The following is a 20103-nucleotide window of genomic DNA, read 5'->3' as shown; positions in this document are numbered from 1 at the left end:
TTCCAGCTGTCTCTGGATCAGCTGAACCGCGGGCCGAGGTTAAGCGGCCCCCCGCACCTCAAGAATAATAAGACCTCCCCAAAAATAAGGCCGAGCGCTTATTTCAGGGGTCAAAAGAAAACGAGACCCTGTCTTTGTTTCGGGGAAACACGGTACGTATTGTACATCCCCCCCCCACCCATGAATGCCATCACCTCCAACCAATGCAATTCACTTTCTGCTAAATGGTTGGAAGGTCCCTCCCTCCCAATGCCTCCCCTTCTGCCCCCTCCCCACAGGTAAGCAACACATTAGGGGCTCAGGATCTCAGCTCTTTAATTACCATCTTTATATTAATTACATTAACTAAACAAATATCAGACAGCAACCATCAGCGAACGGGCCCGACGGATCTCCTCCTCCGAACGCTCCCCCTCCCTCCTGCCCTTCAGCCGGCCCCACCACCAGCCCACCCGGCTCAGGTGGAGGAGAGGAAGCCGACGAGGGTGTACACTCGCAAGCCGGGCCTCTGGCTCCTGACGTGATGCCAGAGGTAACGGGACAAACGCCGGAAGTTGACGCCGCAAGGGCAGCTGAAGCGAGCCAGGCCTGGTTGGCAGGAGTCGTGCCGTTGCAAACCGGCGTGTCCTCGGAGCGACTTCCCGCAGGTCGAGCAAATGAAGAGGGCTTCCTCCAGGTGCCGGAGCTGGTGACGCAGCAGGTGGAGCAGGCCGCGGAAGGGAGAGCCGCATTCGCACAGGAAGCTCCTCCCCCGGCGTTTCCGCCCCTTCTGGTGCGAGCGCAGCTGGGAGTGCTGGCTGTAGCAGACCCCGCAGTCGGGGCACTTAAAGCGCCAGATGCTGCCGTTGCGAAGGGGCTGCTTCCTGGCTCGCCGGAAGGTCCGTTTCTGGGGCCGGTCGAGGTGCTCGCCCACCGCCAAGCTTTGCTGGCCTGACTCGCTCTGCATCTCCACCACGACGAAGCCATCTTCGGCCGCCTGGGTGGGGCTGGGGGCCTCTTGCCCGGTATGCATGTTGACGTCCCATGGCTCCGAGGCCACTGGAATGCCACCCCCGGTGTCGTACTCCAGGTCCAAGACCTCGGGATGGTCCCCTGCAGGGCAAGGCAGCAGCCGCATCACCACTGGACTTCTGGGACTGGTGGTCACGGCGGGAAGGGGCTGCTGCTGCTGCTGCTTGCTTGCCTGGTACAAATTGGGCAAGCAGAAGCTGGCCTCCTGCGACTCCCAGGCCTTTTCTCCTTCCTCCGTGGCCTCGCTGTGGTCCAGAGGCAGGGAGTTCCCGTAAGGGAAGGTGACGTATTGAGGCTCGGGGACCAAATGGTAGGCGCCTGGATCCAGCGAAGACATCTGAGGGTCCAGGTAGAGTGTGGGGGAGACCTCCGAGGTCTTGATGATCACTTGCTGGAAAGGACCGGGCTCCGTTTGGCCATCCACCACGGCTGCCTGATCATCTGCTTGCAGAAGCACCGTCCGGTAAACGGTGCAAGGGTTCTGGCCGACCCACTCGGGGCCGACGGCCTCCTGGTCCTTCTCTCCGCCGGCCTGCAGGGGATGGGTGCTCACGGAAGGATCCAGGAGGGCCGCCTGCTCCTCGCTTCGGAGGAACACCGGCTGCACAGTATTGCTGGTCCCCTGGCCGTCGAATATGGTGGCCTGCAGCTCGGCGTAATGCCGCTCAGCGGCGACAGGCACAGCCTCTGCCTCGTCGCCATCCAGAATGATGATCTGGTTTTCGGCACTCATGACCGCCGGTTGGAAGAGACCGCCGGCCACCTGGCCTTCCAGGACCCCTTCCTGCTTCTGCCAAGGCTGCAGGAGGTTGATCCCGGTGGCCCCATCCAGGACAGCCATGGAGTTCCCGGCTTGGGTGGCGCTGAGCAGCTCCTGAGGCTCCCACGTCTCAGCGCTCCTCCTCTTCTGGTGCTTGGTGGCTTTCTGTTTGCCCGTCCTTTGAGGCCTGGGGACCTGCAGGCTGGCTGGCTGGTTGAGGATCTCCTGCACGACCGGGAGGTCAGAAACACCTTTGCCTTCCAGGGGGTTCCTGGTGCCGCCAAGAGGCTTGTAAACATACGAGCCTTGGGAGGAGCGCCGACTTACCTTCCGGTGATGGATTTTGATGCCCAGTCGCACCAGCTTCAAGTGCCACTTGGTGTGCCGCGCAAATTGCTCCGGGCGCAGGAACCGCTTGCCGCACTCCAAGCAGCGGAGCTTGCGGGGTGGGGACGGGGGACGGGCGGGGTTCTGGGCTGCGTGCCGCTGGGCCAGCTCCTCCTCCTCTTGAGCGTGGTCCTGGAGGTGCTGGGTGTAGTGCCATTCCTCCATGAAAACTTGCAGGCACTTCTGGCACTGGTAGGCACCGAAGGCTGGTATTCCGGGAGGGGGAGGACCTCCGGGGCGCAAAGGGCAAGAGAACAAGGGAGGGACCCATTTCTCAGAAGCGGACAGTTTCGCCGCCGCGGCGGGGCGGTAGATCGAACGGCGCTGGGGGGGCCGCGGAGGCCGTCTGACGGGCAAGAAGAAGGTCAGATGGGATTCCCCATCGTCATCGCTGCTGGAGATGTCCACGGATTCCAAGCAGAGGCAATTCTGGACGTTTTCCTGGCGGTGGAAAGAATCACAGGACGTATCAGCTAAAAAGGGACCTGACAGGTCATCTAGTCCAGCCTCCTATATCGACCCAGCTTAAGAAGTACGTTTCTAAAATGCCGATTTTTAGGACTTGCAGCACAGCCTTTTTTTCCCTCCTGTTCTGCATCTCCAGATGGCAGAAAATGGCGCCTTCAGTTTTCATCGAGTGCGGTAGTTACTGAGGGCTCCAAAGACGGCCAAAATTAGGGGCCGCAGGTGGCCCACCCAGCCCCAGAGACAGGCAGAACATGTTACACCTGTTACACTCAAGGTCAAGGTAATTACCTTCCCTAGTCCAGATGCAAGCATTAAACCCCTCTTCAGAAGTCTGGATTATAATGGTATTATATTATGATGTGTCCAGACCACAAACCTCGCTGACGAGGGACACCAAACAATGGCGCTTCTGGCCAAATTCACCGCTAAAGGGTTGAGGAGTTTTAAGGGGAGAAATTAGCACCAACAATCCAAAAACAAGGAACCAAACTAGGAAAGGTTTTCCGGAGACTGCAAAAGGGTTATTAAGGTAACTGCACATTTCCCCCTTCCCACAAATTCTGATGCCAGAGTAATTGCCTGCATGGCACTCCCTCTGAACCACCTGGTCAGGGAGCTTCTAAAAAGAACCCTTCGAGTACTCCCGGACTCCAAACCGAAAAGGGGACGAACGGTGCCAGCTGCCTACCAAATGCAGAGGCAATTCATCCAGGTCTCCATCTTCCGTCACTTCGATTTCAGCGCCAACGTCCATCCCCGTCACCAAATCCATGGTGTCCTGGAAAAAAAAAAAGAGAAGGAAAACACCGGTGTGATATTTTTCCTTGGCAACTGAGGCTCCAGGAGTCCATGTTATCAGTCCGTGATGGCAAACCTATAGCCCGCGTGCCAGACGTGGCACACAGAGCCCTTTCTGTGGGCACGCGCGCTGTTTGCTAGCTGGGCTTCTGGTTTCTGCTACACACATGCGTGCTGGCCAGCCGGTCTTCGCAGGTGCTGGAGTGCTGAAAAACACCCAAAATGCGGGTTGTTTTCCAGGCTGTTTTGGGGCCAGAAAAATAGCCGCAAAACGGCAAAGAAATAGTCATGTGCCTCCCGGCCAGCTGGTCTTCGGATTTTTTGGTGTTCCAGCATGTGGACACACATACATACATGTACGAACATACATGTGCACGCACATGCGTTCCAGTTTGGGCAGTTGGTGCCAAAAAAGTTTGCCATCACTGTTGTAGGCAGTCCCCGCTTAATGACGGGTTGCTTCAGGGATGGTTCAAAGTTACGATGGCTCTGCCGCTCCCCCCAAAATTACTTAGGATGCATTTCTGCAAGGAACTGGACTTTCTTTGACTCTGCAAGCCTCCTCCCTCTGTGTCTGTCTGTCTCTCTCTCTCTGTGTGTAGGGGGAAATCACACCCACAAAAAGGGACCTGCTTGCAACAGGTACTTCTTACTCCTGCAGTCCTTTCTTAGCCACTCACAACGGGCCTGATAAGAGAACCACAAACACTTCCTGACACTAATCCGTAGCCGCCCCCCCTTTCCGATTTCCCTTCCCCAACCAGGCGCCCTTCCAGGTGCACAATCCCCAGGACTGCCTCCATTGCAATATCATGTATTATAATCCTAATATAATAATAATAGGGGCGTGCATAAGAGCACCAGCGTCCCTCTCCTACTGTCCCCATTTCCTGTGTTCTCATGCATTGCTTGTTCTTCTTCCTGCTGTCTTGTGCATGAGTGACAAACTAAATAAAATAAAATAAAGTCCCCAGGGAGTGGGTGGGGTGGTGGTGAAGGCAGAGCTGGGATGCTCCAGAGCCCCCCCCCACACACAATTCCCTTTGCAGAATGAGGCCTCCTCCTCTCCCCTCCAGCCCAGCCTGCCCCCATCTAGGAGGAGGGGGGGGGTGTCCCTTCCTTCTGCAAGGGGAAACCCGCGCGCGCCTCGGCGGGCTGCAAACTTGCCTCCTACTTGGATCCGGCAGGCCGAACCGCAGCAGCAGCAACTCCCGGCCGGCCCCGCGGTCCCTGCCGCATGATGCTCGGCGGGGACCCGCCAGGAGGACCCCCTCCGCCCAAGGCGCCGAGACGACCCAGCGCCGGCCTTCCCCCCCCGCCCCCTGCGCGCGCCCGGCGACCACCTCCCCTCCCCGAAGCGCAATGGCAGCAGCGGCAGTGGCGGCGCTTCCAGCTCTGGAGTGGAGCGGACTGCGCATGCGGAGAGGAGCAAAGGCTGCCGGGAGTTGTAGTCAAAGCCTTCCTGGTTCATTCTTTCCTTCCTTCCTTCGCGGATGCTGCAATTTTACAGAATAAGCCAAGCTCGGATGGAGGGAGGGAGGGAGGGAGGGATGGATCACAAGTCCCTGCAGGGTTTTATTTTATTTTATTTTATTTTGCAAGATTTGCCATTGCTTGCTTCCTAGGGTGGAGAGAAAGGAGCTGGCTCAAGGTCACCCAGCTGGTTTTTTTTTGTGCCTGGAACTGGTTTGCTGCCCTTTCCAAACAAGGCAGAGGTCCTTGGCTGAAGGGCATTGGAGATAGCTCAGAGCTGAGCCATGCAGGTTCTTCTTCTTCCCACGGAGATTAAACTACCTGAGACTTCTCAGGGAACAACAACTGAATGAAAAACTGCCGGTGACCTTCTACCGCTGCACCCTAGAGCAGTGTTTTTCAACCTTGGCAACTTGAAGATGTCTGGACTTCAACTCCCAGAATTCCCCAGCCAGCGAATGCTGGCTGGGGAATTCTGGGAGTTGAAGTCCAGACATCTTCAAGTTGCCAAGGTTGAAAAACACTGCCCTAGAGAGTATTTGTGCAGCCCAGATCTGAGAGTCTAGATTGGAGGTCTTCAAACTTGGCAATTTTAAGACTTGTGGACTTCAACTCCCAGAATTGCATAGCTGGGAGTTCAACTCCAATTCTGGGAGTTGAAGTCCACAAGTCTTAAAAGTTGCCAAAATCTCTGGTCTAGACAATATTCTTTGACTACAAAACTTCGCTTCATGGCTTTTAGTAACTCATGACCATGAAGTCCTCTATGGCGTGCAACAGCCAGAAAAACTGATGCGTTCTTTGTTGCACTACAAATACTATCGTCCCCAGCCCCAAACCAATGGAGATGGTAAAGACTATCATTAATTTCCCACCTCCACCACTAGATGGCGCTATGACTGTAGCAACAAGGGCTGTCTTCAACCCAACCAATAGATTCCGGTTTCAAGACACGCCTCTCCCGCTCTAAGCCCCTCTAGGCTCATACTTTGTAGGCTTTGGCGCATGTGTACGCGCGAAACTGCCGCGACGAACTAAACGCTGACGGCCACCCAACCAACAAGCACAGGTTTGACGTGGAGAGGGAGCATGCGCCAAGTCAAAGCTAACGGTGCTCTCCCTCGGGGGACGAAGGATGACCTCCTGCGCTTGCGCGTTAACTCAAACAACGGTGGCCGACGAGGCTCTTTCCCCGCTAACTCTTCCGTGACCGCACATCGCTTATTCCATCTACCTCGTAACGAGCTTTCCCCCCCATTGACGCTACCTTCTTTTACCTGACGCCGGGCCGGAGTGCTTCTTCCATAAGCGAGGTTGGTATCGGCTTTCGGGACTCCGCTGCTCAGGTATTGCTTTGCGGGACTGAGAATAGGTAATTCCTGGTTCAGTGCGCCAATATTCTTCCGCGAACGTTGAGAACAGCCAGCGTTATCCTTCCGCGAGAGGTACATAGTTCCGGCGCTGCTTTCTTTCTCTCGTATCCCTGCGCGGGCGGTTGCTTAGCAACCACAACCGAACCGCGGCACGTGTATCTCTCCGCCATTTATTATAGGCCCATCATTAATATATGTATATATTAATCCCAAACTTTGGATGCTCCGTGATGGTTCATCAGAACTGTAGCACTTTGCACATGCTCAGTAGTATTAGTTGCTTGCATTCTACTTCCCCAGTACGTTCTGTCTTATTTAGGTCACTTATATTTGTTTACTTAAGTTATTGAATTTATATAGCTCTCCATCTCATATATGTGACATTGGGAAGCATACACAATTAAAACACAAAGCTAAACAACAATAAAACAGCATAAACAGTAAAAAAAAACAAGCTATAATAACAAAAATGTAGGGGAGACTGCATGTTATCCCTCTCTGCTGCATATTATTTTATTTCAGAATTATAAACGGGGTTAAAGATGGTACTTCTTCCTCCATCCCTTGTGGGTCAAACGTACAATATAAAAGGAAGAATAAGAGATCAAAATTTAAAAAAATCTAGAACTCCCAGCTAAGCTCACCCAGTTTCCCCCAGTCTGGTTTACATTTTTGTAGGACACAAGTGTTAAGGAAAAGTCTGACCTCCACAAATATATATAGATACGTAAAAAGTAGCCCAGATTTAGTGGCTTAATTGGGAGTGAAAACTTGGTTATTAAGCGGTCACTGAATGAAACTGTGACCGCTTCCAACTTTGTTTTTCTTTGCTTTCGTAAATATGAGTATTGGCCACAAAGTTGCTTTTTCATCACAGTCATAACTGTGATCGGTTGCTAAACAAGGCAGTTCCTAATAAGAACTACCCCTGTTGCTCTTTGAGGAATCAAGCAATTCCTCCCCTAGGGAATAATGGCAGAGCTGTGGGTCTTTAGCCTACATCCCCAATCCTATATGCACAGTAATTCCAAGGTTAAACTTTTTCTTTGGTCCTCATATTCAAAGCCTCCTGTTACTTTCAGGTGATTACTCCATTAAAAGGTAAAGGTAAAGGTTCCCCTCGCACATATATGCTAGTCGTTCCCGACTCTAGGGGGCAGTGCTCCTCTCCATTTCAAAGCTGAAGAGCCAGCGCTGTCCAAAGATGTCTCCGTGGTCATGTGGCCGGCATGACTAAATGCCAAAGGTACACAGAACACTATTACCTTCCCACCAAAGGTGGTTCCTATTTTTCTACTTGCATTTTTACATGCTTTCGAACGGCTAGATTGGCAGAAGCTGGGACAGGTAACGGGAGCTCCCTCCATTATGCGGCGCTAGGGATTCGAACTGCCGACCTTTCTTATTTGACAAGCTCAGTGTCTTAGCCACTGAACCACCACTCCATTACTCCATCCTAAATGTCATGTCTTTTCCTTCTGAGGTCAGATGATATGTTTCTTCACTCTTGGGATCGTTGAGAACCCAGATGGACTCTCTTGTTCTCTTCCCAGATCCCATTGCCACATGTCGGAGTCGGGGCACAGTCAACCTGGATTGTACGAACGACGCCGTCGCTGGAACCGGGAGAAGGAACTGGGTCACCAAAGCCTGTCTGGGCCGGGGCGAGAGCGTGACTATGTCCCCTGGGACCGGGATCGAGACCGAGATCGAGACCGGCGGGTAAAAGTCTACCCTTGGGTTGGGAGGGCCATGAGGGCAGGGATCCACCTTGAGTCTGACCTTGATTTCATTGTAGGAACCTATGGATGAACCAGTGGGGACAATGATGCAGAAGACACCCATCATTCTGGCCAAACCTCCAGCAGAAAGGGTAGGTGGGAGAACATGATCCACCACTTGTAGGTTTTATAAGTCATTTGGGGCCCAGAATTCACCATTGGAGGCTTCTTCATTCAAGGATAACCATGCAGCCCTATTTATCTGCTAATTCTTCTCCCAGCCATGGGGGCCAAGTAGATTTAACTTCTACACCTCAATAACAATTTGGGTTCTTGACCACCTATTAATTTTTCTTGTTTACCTGTACGGTTTTTTTAAAATCAAATTTCAATTGTAAGTTGTGATGTTGGTTGTTCAGTGGATCACCAGGTGATCACACTTGATTTTACCACCTTTTGTATGGCAGTTATTAAGCGAATATTGTGGTTGTTAAGTGAACCCATTGTTTGCTGTAGGGCATTTTTCCCCCCTGAAAACTGAAAGTAAACACCAGTTTCTGACAAAAAAAAATTTTGTAAATTGTGGTCATGTTACTGCAGAGGGAGGCTGGCTGTTGGAATTTCAAATATGGGTTGTACATAGCTTTTTCAGAGTCTGTCATAACTTCAAATGATTGCTAAGCAACTGGACGTAAGCTGAAGACTACCTGAAGTTGCTAGATTGGTTGATTTATAATGCCCAAAGTCACAATTGTTTAAATTGGGCAGCTATAGTGATTTCTTAGAAATATATTCTCTCGCCACTTTAATGTTTGAAAGAGACCAATTGAGAAGGGTATTCTGTTTTCTTCCTACATATCCCTATCTTTCTTTAATTTCGTATTATTAATGGGATATTTTTCCTCCAGAGGGAATGAGGGAACACAGAATCGGAAACATACCTACAATGGGAATGGCCTCTCGCCTGATCCAATATTTTTAGGCATCCTATAGGGAAGGAGCTGTTGAAAGTAGGGAAAAAGTAGAAATAACTTTATTACAGAAAGCTGCAAAAAAAAAAAAAGTTAAAAAAGCAAATTCAAAGCCATCTGATAAATGGTTCCACCACAAAACCGTGTTCGACTAAAGGGCGCTCGACGAAACCGCGTAGCTGACGTCATCACAGCGCGACAACAGCGCGGAGAAAAAAGCACGCTGTAAATGCTAAGCCTAAAATTAACCCCTAAACCTAAACCTAACCCCCCCTAAACCTAACCCTAAACCTAACCCTTAACCTAACGCTAAACCTAATCCTAACCCTTAACCTAACCCTAAACCTAACCCTAACCTTAACTTGAATCGGCTTGCTTTCAAAGCGCTATTTAAAGCCCCCTTCTTTCTCCGCGCTCGCTGTTGTCGCCCTGTTGATGACGTCAGCGACGCGCTTTAATCGGGCGCGCTTTAATCGAGCACGGTTTTGTCGTGCCACGCTGATAAATAGATGGCTTTCCTCCCGAGGAAGGTAGTGGGGCATAGGAGCTCTCAGGAAAGGGAGCTCTATACAGCTGAGCGGGATTTGGGATCTTGGCTTGTTTGCCTTCACAGTCCAAGGTGGCTCCAGCCACTGCCCCCGCCCCAGCTGCTGCTGCTGCTCCTGCCATGGAAAAGCCCATCGTGCTGATGAAGTCCCGAGAGGAAGGCAAAGGCTCTGCTGGAACCACAGAGGTGTCTGCTCAGCCCCCTGCAGCCGTGACCAAGGTGGAGAAGGAAGGCCAGCGTCCCACCCAGCCGGTCTATCAGATCCAGAATCGGGGCATGGGCTCGGCTGCATCCAGCGGCATTATGGACCGTAAGTCTGGACCCAAAGGGCAACCTCTTTGGATGAAAGCATCGTATCTTCGGCACCTGATAAAGGAGCATCTCTCCCGGCAGTTCAGGGAGTTCAGGCACGGTCTGTCTTTCTGCATGGTTTAGACCTGCCTCTCGAACTGCTGTTGGCCCTTGATTTGGATTTAAATCGTCAACAGGGGAGGGAAGGGGCGATGTAATATTACTAAATATTGCTGTTATGGGGAGCTTATGGGTTAAGTTGTCGCCTGCTGATTTTTCTAGCTGTGGTTGGCCAGGCAAAGTTGTTAGCCCCGGAGAAGATGAAACATAGCATCAAGCTGGTGGATGATCAGATGAACTGGTGTGACAGTGCTATTGAGGTATCTGGGCTATCTTAGTAGTTTTCCCGACTGGCTTGTTCTTTTTGTATTCTGCATCTCCCGTTCTTGCAAGCCTCTTGGAAACCCTGCGTAGATCTGTCTTGTTTTTCTTGAACCCGTTGCTTTCCAAAGCTGTTCAATGTCTTTTTCATTGGCTTTTTTTAAAAAGATTTTTATTTACAAACATGTAAAATACACACACACACACAAATTAGACATACACCACATTTATACAATATAATACCAACAGGAACTTCCTGTTCTTTATAATAGCAATCATCAATCGATACCGCTCACCTTATATTATTTCCCTTTCTATTGTATTTCCTTTGATTTTACCATTCTTAACCTTATTTTACTCAAAACTATTATTTTTTGAGTTTTGTTATATTCCTTCATTGATTCTTGTTTCTTTCCTCCATCCACCTATACCATTTATCCCATATCTGGTAGAATTCTGATTCTTCTTTTCCCTGGATTTCTTTAGTTAGTTTGTCCATTTTGGCACAGTCCATAACCTTTCTTATTATTTCATCTTCGCTTGGAATTAATTTGTTTTTCCATTTCTGGGCAAAGGCAATCCTTTGCCGCCGTAATTATATGTAGTATTAAATACTGGATTTCTTTTTTGTATTTCGCAGACATAATTCCTAATAAAAAAAACTTCAGGTTTCCATTCTTTTTTAGCCCCTGTTATTGCCTCCAGCCAATTTTTGATCCTTTTCCAAAAAAAATTAGCCTCCTCACAGGTCCACCATAAATGGTAATATGTTCTGTGTATTGATTGCTTTTTTTGTTTTAATCCATTTTTATAGCTTTCAAATAACCATTTCCCCCTGACTTTCTGTTGAGCTACGTGGAGAGGTTTTTGGTTTTTATTAACTTTGTATTCCATCCCAAGCTATTTGTTGTAAGTAGGTTAGAATCACAAGTGATTGTATTAAATATTTGTACGTATCTTAACTTTCCGTTGAAGTGCAACTTGGGAAAAAAAAATGAAGAACGAGATTGAAAAGCGTGCGAACAAACAAATAATGGATTGATAAGTTCCACCGTTGCTAGCCAATATAAGTGGGTTATATTTTGTTTTAGAATATAAATAATACATATTAAACTACCACCCTACGTTTATGAGGTGTTATGCTTACAATTGTTCCCCATTTCCTCTTTCTGATATTAGTACCTCCTGGACCAAACAGATGTGCTTGTAGTTGGGGTATTAGGGCTGCAAGGTACTGGGAAGTCCATGGTGATGTCACTGCTATCAGCCAATCAACCTGAAGAAGATCAGAGGTAGGTGGACCTTAGGAAGAGGAACTGCCTTGCTATTGGATGCCAGATTGATAAAAGAGGGTTGGCAAAGAGCTTTGAAAATGAAACGAATAAGGAAGATAGTTATGTCGCTCTTAATTCATTAATGGCTGTTAAGTTTGGAAGTTTCTTCTTGCTTTCGTGTAGCATAACAACAAAAGGAACCAGGAAAACCATAGAATGATACTTACACGAAACAATTCAGCTTCATTTTTAAACACATTGTTAAAGTTTGATCTCATGAAATAATATTGGTTTGTTTTTCCATTGCATTGATCAGATCTAATGCATGCACAGTTGATGGAGATTTGTAAATCTAGGGAACACACTGCCTCTCTTTTTCTGCCTTCGCTGTTACTTGATAAAGCTGTAATTCTCTCTCTGCGGTGGTCCAGATTGTTGGCAGATTCCTTAGATTGTAATCATTTTTATCACACCATGTTAACAACATATGGATATTAAACCAAAACAGGGCCAGTGTGTCCATTACTAGTTCAGAAATTATCACTCAGCTTCCTTGCTATTTGAATATTCCTGTTTTAAATACATAAGTTATTATTTTCAGCTGACGCAGGCTGCTTCCTTCCTCTTTTAGAGACGTTAAAATCTAGACCCTGCCAATTTGCTCTTTAAATATTTGGACATGGTGTGACACCACACTGGTTCGTCAATTCAGTGTATGCCCTGAAGTTTAACCCGTAACAGATAGTCAGACCTCCTTCATTTTTCTATGAATGTTTCCTCCCTTTTTGTAGGACATACGTGTTTCGCACTCAGAGCCAAGAAATCAAAGAGCGTGGCGGCAACCAGACCAGTGGCATCGATTTCTTTATTACCCAGGAGCGAATCATCTTCCTTGATACCCAGGTCGGTGATGTGGTGGATATTTCTGTGCTTTCTTTTAGCTCCCAATCCCAATCTCCCGGTTTCCAGCCTGAGAACCACGAGACCAAACGGGCGCTCTCTTTATTTGTTCAGTATAAATGCTGCTTCCAAGAGCTGGTTACACAAACAATATCCATTAGTACAGAAGTGTATCCAGGACCCCTGTCCTCCATCCTGTTTTCTCCCGAGGGAGGATTAGCTTTCTATGAGAACTGAGAGCAGGACTTGGGTTACTTTGGCTAAGGAATGATAGCTTTAAAACTCCCAATTGTTTTCCTTCTCTTGTTTTGCAGCCCATTCTCAGTCCCTCCATCCTAGATCACCTGATCAATAATGACCGCAAGCTGCCACCGGAGTACAATCTACCCCACACCTATGTTGAGATGCAGGTAATGGTCCATCGTATCTTGTGTAGAACAGGGGACAGAGGTATTGTATTGTATTGTATTGTATTATTTGTATGCCGCCCTTCTCCAGGAGGACTCAGGGCGGCGAACAATTCAAGGGGGAAAAAAAAGGGGAACATAAAAAGACAAAATACAAATAATAAAAGTAGACAACAGTCGCACAACCATACATGTCGAGAGGGGAGGGAACTCATCACCCCCAGGCCTGCTGGCAAAGCCAGGTTTTGACGGCTTTTCGGAAGGCCCGGAGAGAGGTGAGGGTCCGAATCCCTGCGGGGAGTTCATTCCAGAGGGCCGGAGCTGCCACAGAGAAGGCCCTCCCCCGGGTAGTAGCCAGGTGGCATTGGCTGGTAGATGGCACCCGGAGGAGGCCAACCCTGTGAGATCTAATGGGTCTGTGGGAGGTAATTGGCAGCAGGCGGTCTCTCAAATACCCAGATCAAGACCCAGGTGGTTGCAGGGAATACCTGCAGTACTTTCATCTCAGGTAATCGTCGGAGCGAACCTGCCTATGGAAAAGGTGAGGGACCTGATCTGTATGTGTTTGCAGCTGAAGGAATTTGAAAGCTGGAAAACACAGGGACAATAAATCTGCCTTCTCCATTTCCTTTTTATTGTTTATTTGTGTTTTTGAGGATTTTATATAAAGTGAAAAAGCATTTCTTAAGAAAACGAGAGAGAGAGAAAAGAAAATAGCATAAGAAAAAAAAAAGTGAAAGGCGAAAAATTGAAATGTAATTATTTCCAGCCTTCTTTTCAACAGGTGTTAAACCTATTGTTTCCCTTCCCTCTTAGCTTCCAGAAATTCTTTAACCCCTTATTTAATTCTCCTCTGTTTCAGTAATTAAATCTATAAATTGTTTCTCTCTCTTTTTTTTTTTAGTAAACGTTCTATAAAAGCCTTCTAATCTTTTAAACAAAGCACCTTATTTTCCTTCCGTCCAAACCGGTCAGTTTTGTAACGTCCACGAATTCTGACATTGTGGGAATTTTTACTCTTTGGCCACTTCACAATACCTGTGTTCCTCCTTTCCTTACATTAGTTAATTTAGTCTTCTTGCTGTTTCCCTTCGTGGTAACTTATGTTTAATTGGACTGCACCTTCAGTCAATTCACTATTCTTAAATGATTATCAGGATGTCATCAGTTCTTGTGAATGCAGCTCTAGACCAAGAATTTGGCCATGATTTTTGGCTTGCATCCAGAGGCTGTTTCCTGCCTTTTCTGCCTGTTTACTTGATGCTTCTTTTGTTCTAGTCCCTTCAGATCGCTGCCTTCCTCTTCACCGTCTGCCATGTAGTGATTGTGGTACAAGACTGGTTTACTGACTTGAGCCTATACAGGTGAGAGATGGGTTGGAATGGGCCCTATTGTGAACAAACAACTGCAGGCAACTGTTTAAGTCCAAAGCCTTTTAATAATCCCCTTTCCTGCTGCTTAAGGCCAGAATTGGGCATACAACCTATTCTTTTAAACCCAAACTTGAATTCTCAAATCTTATCTGTAGATGTCTCGAAATATTAATTCTCTGAATGCAGGTACTTTGGGGTCTCTTGATAATGGCAAGACTGCTAAATTTTGAACAGCTTGATATATGTGTCACTGTTTTAGTTTAGTTTTATTTCTAAATCACCTTAATGCCAACTAGTAGACGGAAACCAGAGGGATGTGCTTCTTGGGTGATTGCTATATAGGTGGTTAAATCGGGTGCGCCCCCTTCCACCCTCAGTTTTTATATCTCATCATTAAATCTGTCTTCCCTCTTCAAACTTTCCTGACAAGGTTAACATTGTGAGATTATTTTTGGAGTAACAAAATTAGGAAAGTGTGACAGAAGAATCCTGCCGTCCTTCCTCTTACTGTGGAAAATTACTGTGTTCGTTGAAGGGTTTTCTTCTCCATTGCAGGTTCCTTCAGACAGCTGAAATGGTAAAGCCCTCCACTCCGTCTCCCAGCCATGAATCCAGTAGCTCTTCTGGCTCCGATGAGGGGACCGAATACTACCCACACATCGGTATGGAAGAACAGAAGCCTTTTCCTCCGTAATTGTCCTGTCTCCAGACGAAGGGGTGTCGGGCTGGAAGACAGGAAGTGATGGGAGGCTAAAGTAGAAAATTGTGAAGAAGGGGGAACGGACGGACTAGGAGAGGCCAACCAGGAGGACATCACCACAAGTCTCTGTGTGGGGTGGAATGTAGCCTGGATTCCCAGGAGGGAGGGGCTGTAATCCAGAGCGCCAAGAGGCTGCTAGGTTTAGATAGCTTGACTGGGAGGAAGCGAATCAAGATCAGCGATCCCCAACCTATCCGGTTCTATGGACCGGCAGCGGCAGGGGAGGTAGGGGATGGTTTCGTGGGTGTTCCTGCTGTTTGTGCAACTGGAGCTTCGTAAGCTTGCCCGCCACTTGCATGGCCCAGTTCCCCAAAGGCCGTGGAACTCTGGTCAAGATGGCTCCTTCCTAGACATTCTCAGAGTGTATAATTTAATGAGGCAGTTAATTTAATTTGGCCAGATGAGGAACAATAAAGGGAACTGCTTAGAAGTAATTCTGTGTTGTCTTTCTTGACCCCTGTGACATCTGGAGGCACAGTGGTTCGAGCGCAGTATTGCAGTCTTAATTCTGCTGACTGCCGACTGCCAGCAGTTTGAGTCTTACCGGCTGAAAGTTGACTCAACCTTCCATCCTTTTGAGGTCATTGGGTACAATATGCTGACTCTAAACCATTTAGGGAGGGCTGTAAAAGTACTATGAAGCGGTATATAAATACAAGTGGTATTGCTTTCTAGTTGCTTTCCATATATTTCTTTTCCCTTCTTGCATGAGAATTAAACTCCTTTGCTTGCAGATTTCTAGATTCTGTCATTGTACACAATCTACCTGTACACACGGAAGGTTGCGTCCTTGCTCCACTAAGAACCTTTTACCAGGAAATCAGAAGAAAACCTTCCTGTTTAGCTCGTCTGAGCCCTGGCTTGTTTTAAGACAAGAGTTTACATGAAGGTGTGAGCTGAGAGATCAAGGGCCCCGGACTCATGATTCTTGTTCATTCTTCTCCCCCTCTCCCCCTCTCTAGTTTTTCTCCAAAACAAAGCCAAGAGGGAAAACTTCTGCCCTCGGAACTTGAAGCAGATGCATCTCGTTATTGACAAGATTATGATGCATTCACACTTGAAATACAAAGGTAAGGGCTGGCTTTCCAATTCGCTTGGAGGACTGGATTACAGTTCTTGAATGGAAACGCGGTTCAAGTGGGTAGCAAGACTCTGATGCTGATGTGAGGAAAATGAGATGCTGCCATGCATTCTGGAGGAATTCATCCAATCTTAAATCTTCTTGTGAGTGAAAACAGTCTTATAAAAAACAGTTTCCTGAAAGGACCAACCACTACTGGAAAAGGACCAACCACTACTGGAAAAAATGTTTCCTGAAAGGACCAACCACTACTGTGTTTGGATCAAAGCATCAAAGCATCTTGGATGTGAATTTGGAGCATATACTTTGGATTCAGAATCAGGACCGGAATATGTGTTTCCTGGCAGATTTGCGGGACAGGAGACAGCAGGGAAAATTCAAGGCCATCCGGATTGGTGGGTGGGATCAAATATAGAGGGAACCAGAAGGGCAGGAACTAACTAGGTCTTCCAACTGATGACTACAGTTGTTCCTGGATGTCATTCGATGCTCGGATGCTGTTGCCACTAGATCAGGGGTGTCAAATTCTATTTCAGTGAGGGCCATATCGGTTGTGCCTGACCTCAGAGGGTCGGGATGGGCGTGGCCAGGGGAATGTTACTTGTGTCAGAGGTGCCTGTGGTGGCCTGAGCATTCTGCCACCGAAAACAGACTCCCGAGCTCCGCTTTCAACTACAACTGCCTCCTGCAAGCCTCTGCCAGAGAAAATAGAGCTTGCAAGGGCCATTTGCGAACTCCATTTTCGCTGGCAGAGGCACCGGGGGCTGGTCCTTTGCTGTTTCCAGGGTGGCTTCGCAGGCCAGATCTAAGCACCCCACGGGCTGTATCTGGCCCCCAGGCTGTGAGTTTGACATCCTTGCACTAGATGAGAGGAAGGGAGGGTTGAGAGATAAAGAAAGAAGGAAGGAAGGAAAGAAAAGAAAGAAAAAAGGAAGGAAGGAAAGAAAAGAAAGAGAAAGGGAGAATTGAGAGACAAAGAAAGGAAGGAAGAAAGAAAGAAAGAGGAAGGGAGGGTTGAGAGTCAAAGAAAGAAGGAAGGAAGGAAAGAAAGGAAAGAAAGAAACAAGGAAGGAAGGAAAGAAAAGAAAGAAAGGGAGGATTGAGAGACAAAGAAAGGAAGAAAGAAAGAAAGAGGAAGAGGGTTGAGAGTCAAAGAAAGAAGGAAGGAAGGAAAGAAAGAAGGAAGGAAAGAAAGAAGGAAGGAAGGAAAGAAAAGAAAGAAAGGGAGGATTGAGAGACAAAGAAAGAAAGAAAGGAAGAAAGGAAGAAAGAGGAAGGGAGGGTTGAGAGTCAAAGAAAGAAAGGAAGAAAGAAAGAAAGAGGAAGGGAGGGTTGAGAGTCAAAGAAAGAAGGAAGGAAAGAAAAGAAAGAGAAAGGTAGGATTGAGAAAGAAAGAAAGAAAGAAGAAAGAAAGAAAAGAAAGAAAGAAAGAAGAAAGAAAAAGAAAGAAAGAAAAGAAAGAGAGATTCACTCACTAATGGAAACTTGGAATTCACTTTTTTCCTGGAAGGCTCAGCCTGGCAAAAGACAGGAAATCTTAGAAGTTCCACTTTTTTCCTCCTAGGTACCCTCTCCATGCTTGAATGCAACATATTCCCTGGCCTGCCACAGAGCTACCTGGACACGGAGGTCAACCTGTTCTTGCTGCCCTTCATGGATTCTGAAACGGATGACGTGCTACCCAGAGCAAGTGAGCCCCGAGAATTCGCTTCCCAGCTTTTTCTCGTCCTTAGCTCAGAATACAAACACCCACTCTTCCATTTCCTTTACAGCCCCAGGAAGCGGCCCTCTCTTCTCCCTCCTTCCTGGATACAAAGGACACCCCAGCTTCCAGTCGCTGATTGCCAAGCTCCGGAGCCAGATGATGTCCATGTCCCGGCCTCAGCTCTCCCATACCATCCTGACAGAAAAAAACTGGTAAGCAGGTGTTTAACTGCAACTAAGCCCAGTGGGATTTGTGGCAGCCGAGACATCCCAGATCAGATTTTCCGTCTCTCACCTTGGAGGAAGAAGCTACTGTATTTTTCGGTATTTAAGGCGCAACCCCCTCCCAAAAAAAGTGGGTGGAAATGTGTGTGTGTCTTATAGAGTGAATGTTGCCGAAGCCCCGTCCACCCTCCAGCCCCCACCTGCCGGCCTTTGCCTCCCACCAATTTGCCTTTTTGCAGCAAACAGCCTGGTCAGCTTCAGCACAGCCTGATTTAGTACGAGCAGCTGATTGGCGATTGGATCTGCCTCCCGGAATACCGCCAATCAGCTGTTCCAGGCTGCAGGAATTGCAAACTGCCCATCACCGCAGCTGCTGTCTATCACCGCCTCTGTGCGTCCCATTTTTGGCCTCCGCGCATCCCATTCCAGGCGGCAGGTGACGATCCCCTCTGGCATGAACGAGCCAAAAATGGGACGTGCGGAGGCTGAAAACGGGGCATGTGGAGGCGGTGATAGGAGCAGTGGCGATGGATGGGTGGTGATCCTTGCAGCCTAGAACAGCTGATAGGCGGTATTCCGGGAGCAAATCCCACTGCCAATCAGCTGCTTGTGCTAAATCAGGCTGTGCTGAAGCCGACCAGGCTGTTTGCTGCAAGGAAGCAAATTGCTGGGAGGCAGATTTTTTTTTCTTGTTTTCCTCCCCAAAAGCCGTGTGCGTCTTATAGTCCAAAAAATACGGTAATTGACATGCTCCAGACCTCTTGCATCAGACACTGTAGACTTTGCCAGTGAAGATCCACATCGTGATGGAGAACTTTCACCTCGTACACATTGACCTGAGTGTTGACATTTCCCCTCCAGGTTCCACTATGCAGCACGCATCTGGGATGGCGTCAAGAAGTCCTCCGCTCTCTCCGAGTATAGCCGGCTGCTGGCGTGAGCACAGGGTCTCCATACTGGAACTGCTGAGAGACAGCTCCATCCCTGAGCTGGAGCAGACCAGGGTACCTGCCCCCCTCGTGCCGGGGGGCCCAGGATGATACGTCTCCCGGAGAAGGGAGGTGCACTCCTTCGGTGGTGCCAGGAAGGTTTAAGAGGGGGAAATGCAAGGTTTTGGCTTTGCATCCCTAAAGGACCGTCCTGTTCAAAATGGATCTTGTCCCTTGGGGAATCTGGCCTAGGTGGAGAGCTGCTCTTGTACCATTTCCAGAGCTGTGCTGGGTCCTTTGCACAAGAATGGATTCAAATCTGCAATCTCCTGGCGGGAGAAGGGGGGGGGACGGACAATGAAACCTCCTCTGCTTTGGAGTAGCAGGTGAGGCCGAAGGTCGGTGGGGAGTTGGTGTTGTCTGTGTACTCGCAGGGTTTCCAGCCTACTTCAGTGTGTCATTCATAAAAGCTTTCATTATGCTAGGCATGTATCATGCCGCCTTCTCTCGCTATTCCAGCCTGTTTCTCTTCCCCCTATTTGGCCCTATTTTTCCTGGTCCCCTGATGCAAACTGGACAGAACTCTCCTTTTTTTTTTGCATGGATGGTTATTATTGTTCAATAAACTCTTAAAGTTGCTTTCATTTTGAAGGATGTTTTGATACACACACACAATAAATCACTGCTGTGTTATCGTCTTCACTTGACAAGTATTGGAGGAGGGACGTTCTAAAGATGCAATTGTTTTTTATCTGTGAGATGAGTTATCTCGAAAAGTGTCATAGTGGGGCCTTCACATTTCTTTTTTTTTTGCCGTTGGATTCTTTCCACCTCCAAATTTGCCTAGCGAATTGGCTATTTAGTCCAATATAGGTTGAAGGTAAGATCTGATTGAATCAGGGTGGTCAAATCAGTTTCAAAAATCAGTTTGAACAGATCGACTCAGTTTAACTTGAATCATCCATCCAACGCAGACTTGATTGAATGGCTTTGAATGGAAATCTATTGATCAAAGGCTCATCTGTTTCTACGGTTGTAATACACTGTTTGCCCTTGAGTTTTAGACAGTGTGATAAGTTTCAGACAGTATTGCTTTGGATCTGAAGAGTGGCAGAATCCTAACATAACAGGCAAATTCAGCTTTGTTACACTATCCAAATAAATCGATGCAAAAGTTTTTAAAAGGCTCTTATTTTTTGGCAAGAAACTAATATTTTTATTTGTAATGTTTCTGACTTAATATTTTTGGGATACTCCCAAACATTCTTT

At 47.9% G+C, this 20103-nt stretch overlaps 2 protein-coding genes across 3 annotated transcripts; one reads left to right on the top strand and one right to left on the bottom strand.

The window, feature by feature from the left end:
- Window positions 1-298: 298 nt before the first annotated feature.
- On the bottom strand, window positions 299-6385 carry LOC106555733 (uncharacterized). Of its 2 annotated transcripts, none has more exons than XM_014074628.2 (3): window positions 6175-6385; window positions 3315-3404; window positions 299-2599 (listed from the first exon to the last, which is right to left on the bottom strand). In XM_014074628.2, exons 1-3 carry the CDS (start codon window positions 6346-6348, stop codon window positions 458-460), a joined length of 2406 nt encoding a protein of 801 aa, XP_013930103.2. In that variant the 5' UTR covers window positions 6349-6385; the 3' UTR covers window positions 299-457. The 2 variants fall into 2 exon arrangements, with proteins under 2 accessions (XP_013930103.2, XP_087584388.1); XM_087728262.1 differs by lacking the exon at window positions 6175-6385 and adding an exon at window positions 4592-4726.
- Window positions 5940-20103, top strand: SMG9 (SMG9 nonsense mediated mRNA decay factor). Its single transcript, XM_087728263.1, has 14 exons — window positions 5940-6210; window positions 7824-7992; window positions 8069-8143; window positions 9576-9819; window positions 10083-10180; window positions 11361-11473; window positions 12247-12358; window positions 12670-12765; window positions 14041-14126; window positions 14691-14797; window positions 15858-15965; window positions 17541-17666; window positions 17749-17893; window positions 18767-20103. Exons 2-14 carry the CDS (start codon window positions 7837-7839, stop codon window positions 18843-18845), a joined length of 1545 nt encoding a protein of 514 aa, XP_087584389.1. The 5' UTR covers window positions 5940-6210; window positions 7824-7836; the 3' UTR covers window positions 18846-20103.

This window comes from Thamnophis sirtalis, unplaced genomic scaffold, assembly GCF_051295495.1.
Source record: "Thamnophis sirtalis isolate CommonGarterSnake01/CBP01778 unplaced genomic scaffold, rThaSir2_p1.2 scaffold_13, whole genome shotgun sequence".
Lineage (NCBI taxonomy): Eukaryota > Metazoa > Chordata > Lepidosauria > Squamata > Natricidae > Thamnophis > Thamnophis sirtalis.
The sequence above is the reverse complement of the archived record's forward strand: the minus strand, read 5'-3'. Positions and strand labels throughout refer to the sequence as shown.